Raw genomic sequence first — 5382 nt, forward strand, 5'->3', positions numbered from 1 at the left:
GATCTGAAACCAACTTCCAAGCGAAGTGGTGCTGGCTCCTACCCTGGGGGTCTTTAAGACAAGGCTTGACAATCACCTTGCTGGGATTGTTTAACCCCAGTACTCTTTCCTGCCGTGGCAGGGGGTCGGACTTGATGATCTGCTCAGGTCCCTTCCGACCCTACTAACTATGAAACTATGGAGCAGAGCCCAGCCTAGAGAGCATGCTGGGATAGTGGGGGATGCTGGTTTAAGTTAAACCAGTAAGGGATCTGGGACAGACATTGCATAAACCGGTTTGAGCATAATCAGTTAAGTCTGATGCAACATTCAACCAGGTTTATCTCAAACCAGTTTTGGCCATTTTGAAACTGGTTTGCATGTGTTGAACTTAGATTCTGTTACAGGTTTAAACCAGTTTCTGATCACTTATACCCATTACGTGTAATGTCTGTCCCTAGCCAGTAGGGCACCCACCTATGATGTGGGGGAACAAAATGAAGTCCCTGATTGTTTCAGATCGGGGCTTAAATTAGGATCTACAATATTACAAGTTAGTGTTATAAATAGCTGGACTCTATACAGTTGGTCTTTATCTGTTTTTCTCTTGTTGTAGTGGTTCTACTTGGACCCAGTGAATTTTGGTTATATAGAGCATAGTTTCTCAACCTGTGGTACACGTACCCCTGGGGGTACATGAGACACAGGCAAGCGGTACGTGGGTACTCCAACACACTCTCTCTTGCCCCTGCCTCCTCTCAAAACTATGGCAAAAAATTTGGTGCACTGTGCTGCACTTTAAATTCCCAGTAATAATTTGGCATGCTGCACTTTGTGTGGCACTTGGTTCAGCCCTCCTAGCTTTGGCCAACTTCACCTCTAGCCCAGGTACATACCTGAGTTGTGCACCCCGGTGTAAAAAGGTGGCAACCCTACCCACACCAGATCAGATATCTGTCATATCACAGCCTTATATACACAGCCCTTCTTCCAACATATGGCACACATTAGTCTGTAAATATAAAATCTCCTGGAAAATTGAGTGTTGGGGTACTTATTAAAATTTTCAGAAGTTAGGGGGTACTTGCTACTTAAAAGGTTGAGAAACACTGATACAAAGGGAGAACAGGGGACTGAATGTAACCTAGTAGTTAATGCACTTACCTCGAGTATAGGAGATAAAAGCTCCAGCTCAAAAGAAATCTTAAGTTTCCATACAAACTGGAACTCATTTAGTGGGAGAGACTGAAAGGCCTAATGTCTAGGCTGCTTGCTTGGGGTGTGAAATCTGGGTGTCCCACATACCAGGTGAATGCCCTAACTATTAAAGTATTGGCTATTTTTAGATATTTATGTGGGTCTCTTTCTCATTACAAAACAAAAAAAAAGATTGTGGTAGAAGTGAAACAAAAAGTAATATGAATGTAATATTAATTTATAAGTAGAAATATTGTCTGAGTGTTAACTAATTGAGAGATTAACTTGAGATTTGGGGCACTCTCATACATACTTTCTTGTCTTTGTTCCTTTTAAGAAGAAAGAGAACTTAAACAATGTGAGAAATAATGTCTTGCTCCATTTAGGAATTTAAGTATTTGACTAATCCCATTAATATCCACACGCTTCAGTATATGTTTACTTAAGTGTTTTATTGGATCATGGCATTAAGTGTCACTTTATATTTATATCAGTTACCATCAGTAAGAAAATCTCACTTACATTTATCAAGAAGGGTATTTCATATATTGCATGCTACGATGCTATTTTATTTATCTTATGCTACATGCTTGTAGAAGACAATACCATAAGTTACCTTTTTCTTTTAATATGCATATTTCACGTGTCACTTGATTATAACGATTTATTTAAATCTATGTGGGGTGTGCCAATGTCTAAGGAGGGGAGTCACCTGATTTTGTTTTTGTCTTGAATTTCTTTGTCAGTATAGTAAAAAAATACAAGTACAGAGTAAAATCTTCCTCTTTTTTTGTATAAAACTGACCACTTAGTTTGCGGAATTTTATCAAAAACCTTTTATTATCTGTTGATCTTTCTGCTGGAATATGAGATCCAGAAAAATAACCTTGCTGCATAGTTGGAGTTGAAGTAAGCCTTTATTTTTAGCTTCCTAAATCCATAACTATTTTTTAAATAATAATATTCATTTAGTATTTTTTTTCTAATTACTATTTCCCACCATGATAATCTTACTTTATATAAAATGAGCATTAATGAGTTGAAATGGACAGTTTACAAAATCTGAATGTAAAGTGTGTTAAATTGAACAATCTCATTAGTGTCCTAATCTACCTTTGCACAGTAAGGGTTTGTGTGGTCATGATCTTAGAAGTCATAATCTGATGTTTCCAGTTAATTAATATTTAATTGTTTTAGATGCTTAAGGAGGTTTCTCAATGTATTCTATTTCTTGCTTACTGAGGAAGTTTTCCTAACTTGATTTATTTTGTATAAAACTAGTAATAGGTTTGTGAAATTAATGTACAAATATTTCTGTCCCAAAGAGGAAAATGTTCTCTTGAAAATGTCTTTTATTCTTTAGAATGTCTTGTTTTATAATGCCTTTTATTAGTTACAGAAACATCCAAAGTGGAAAATTACTCTTTTCCTTGAACTCAAACCTATTAACCTATATTGTATTTGTGTAATTTGATTAATTCCTTATTAAGAGCAACTCTTAAAGTGTCTGATGTAAAAATATTCATACTATAAATTTAACCTCTTAAAAGACTTCTTTTTAGCCGATTTGTTATTTCAGTTCTTCAGTGGAATCCCATTTAGCTAAAAACACTTTAATTTTCTGGGAATTCTTTGGTACTTTATTGGGACCCAGTTTGTGTTTTATTTATTAACTACGTAAGAGGCATTAGTGTCTTTAACAGTAGAGCTGGGGTGCTATAGCTATAATGGTCCAGGCAATATGAAAGGCAAGGATTCCATTTAGGTGAAAATCTTTTATTGGACCAACTGTATGGGGACCTGAGAGAGCTTTGTACCCAAACACTTTGTGTAGAGTCTCTCCGAACTATACAGTTAGTCCAATAAAAGATATTGCCCAAAAAACCCTAGTTTTTTGTTTTTTAGTAAGGCAGTCTTGAAAAACATCTGCTCAATTATTTAATAGTAAAGATGTTGATAGTAAGCTGACTCCCTCACTAAAGCTGCCTCTTTCAAAAGTGCTTCAAAGTGCCAGTGCCAAAAGTCCCGTTCTCCTCCCTCTCCCCTCCCATGGTAAAAATTGAAATTGGAAGGAGTTATACATAGTACTGTATATTGCTTTCTTTCTGAATAAAAAGTTAAAGTTAAACCAAGCACAGGTAAGTGAAAGAGATAATTATAAGCTGCTACCATAATTATGTAAAGATAGTTTTAGAGCAGATAGCAAGATACGATAAATTGCATGTGCCCTTCAAAAAAAGGGGTCAAAACTGTAAATCTTTATTTGCATTTCACTGAACTTGAGGATTTGAATGAAGTGGGACCTGGATCCCCAGAACTGATTAGTTTTGGCTTTACATAATCTATCCTGTTCTCTCCTTCACAAAATCCTACTCAATTTTACTCATTTCTAAAAGATATTTATAAAAGCTTAACTTTGATCTAAAATGTGTCCTTACATCTTTTCAGACTTGAGGCCTTGATTATTAAAATAGAATTCATACTAATATTTTTCATATTAATACTCTGTATTTGCAGACTTGGGTTGGCAATAAAAGAAGAAAGATGAGCAGCAAGAATGTTGCAGAATCTGGAGGTACCTCGCCACGGACTGTATCTAGCACCCCTACAGTACTTCCAGAACCAGCAGTTAGAAATGTGGTAAACATTGCTCGATCCCAAAGCCAGCAGTCTTCTTGGACTTCCTCTAACAATGATGTAATAGTGACTGGTATATACAGTCCTGCTACTACATCTAGCAGGCAGGGCTGCACTAAACAGACTAATGTTTCAGTGACTGATATACATAAAAACTCTAGTCAGAGACCACCTGTAAAAAGTGATACAGAATTTCAGCAGCACATACCTATAGGACGACAAGCAGCATCACACTGTAAAAATGCCTCGCTATTATTGGGGGAAAAAACTATAATTTTGTCAAGACAGACAAGTGTGTTGAATTCTGCAAACTCCATATACAATCACACCAGGAAAAATTATGGTGGTTCTTCAGTTCAGACTGCGGAGTTGGTATTGCCTCAGAAGCCAGTGATATGTCACAGGCCTTGTAAAGCTGAACCAATTGGATGTCAAAGGTTACAAAAACATGAACACACAGCTATTGTATCACACATCCCATCTGGACAAAGGGCTAATATTCGAGACCCTTCTTGTAGCACACAAAACTTGGAAATTCGTGAAGTTTTTTCCTTGGCAGTTACTGATCAGCCTCAAAGGATTATGGGAGGAAATACATCACAGAAACATTGTTCAGTGGAAGGCAGTTGCCTGTCCATTGCAATGGAAACGGGAGATGTTGATGATGAATATGCTAGAGAAGAAGAGTTGGCATCTATGGGTGCACAGATACAGAATTATTCAAGATTTTGTGAAAGCAGCAGTTCCCTTCGAGCAGAGAACCAAAGCACAGCTTTGCATGGGCCAGGAAGAAACGTGAGCTGCAGCTCACAGATGGTGAATGCCAGGGACTTGCCTGACAACGTACTGTATCATAACAGAGACTACCATTTGCCTCCACGGACCTCATTACATACAACATCCAGTACACTGTACAGCAGTGCTAATCCATCAAGAAGTAATTTTTCTCCTCATTTTACATCATCAAATCAACTGAGGCTCTCACAAAACCAAAACAATTACCAGGTAATCTGTAGATTTATATTTGTCTATCAGATTTTCAAGAAGAAGATGCCTTGAAAGTCAAGAAAGTAATGCATCTGGATCAAGTAAATTAATGGAATCTGATAGTACTCCTTGACACTGTTTCAGGTTTTTTCCTAGCTATTGTATACATTTCTGTGAGCTGTTTATGAGGGTATGTATACACTGCAAAATAAAGGTATGATTGTTGCATATGCTAGTGTACCAGTTTTTAGTTTAGCAAAGCATGAGCAAGTGAAGACTGGATAGCATAGGCTTTTAGCACCGTTTTAGTAACAAGAGTATGTACCTAGAGTCATGGGGATTTTGTACGCTGCTTGCTGGCAGAAGCTGAAGCTTGTTGCTGGCATCTCGTAACAACTGTTACTGATTGTACCATCTTCTGCCCTTTTAAATGGCAGTTTGATGTGCAGCCTGGAAGTGCTAATTTTCCATTAATTCTCCTTCATGCCCCAAACAGCTATACATTCTTTTGCTTCCTGTCCTTCTAATTAAGGACTAGGGTTTCCTGCCAGCTAAGATGAAGGAGGGGAGAATGGTGGGTGG

At 37.5% G+C, this 5382-nt stretch overlaps 1 protein-coding gene across 3 annotated transcripts in view; it reads left to right on the forward strand.

Annotated features, from left to right (window-relative positions):
• The window catches only part of HDX (highly divergent homeobox), a 93567-nt gene that overhangs the window by 7123 nt on the left and 81062 nt on the right, over positions 1–5382 (forward strand). For all 3 annotated transcript variants that reach the window (XM_019536485.1, XM_019536486.1, XM_019536484.1), the window contains exon 2: positions 3694–4818. In XM_019536485.1, coding sequence (XP_019392030.1) covers positions 3694–4818 — 1125 coding nt within the window. The remainder of the gene's footprint in view (positions 1–3693; positions 4819–5382) is intronic.

This window comes from Crocodylus porosus, unplaced genomic scaffold, assembly GCF_001723895.1.
Source record: "Crocodylus porosus isolate Cpor-Errol unplaced genomic scaffold, CroPor_comp1, whole genome shotgun sequence".
NCBI lineage: Eukaryota > Metazoa > Chordata > Crocodylia > Crocodylidae > Crocodylus > Crocodylus porosus.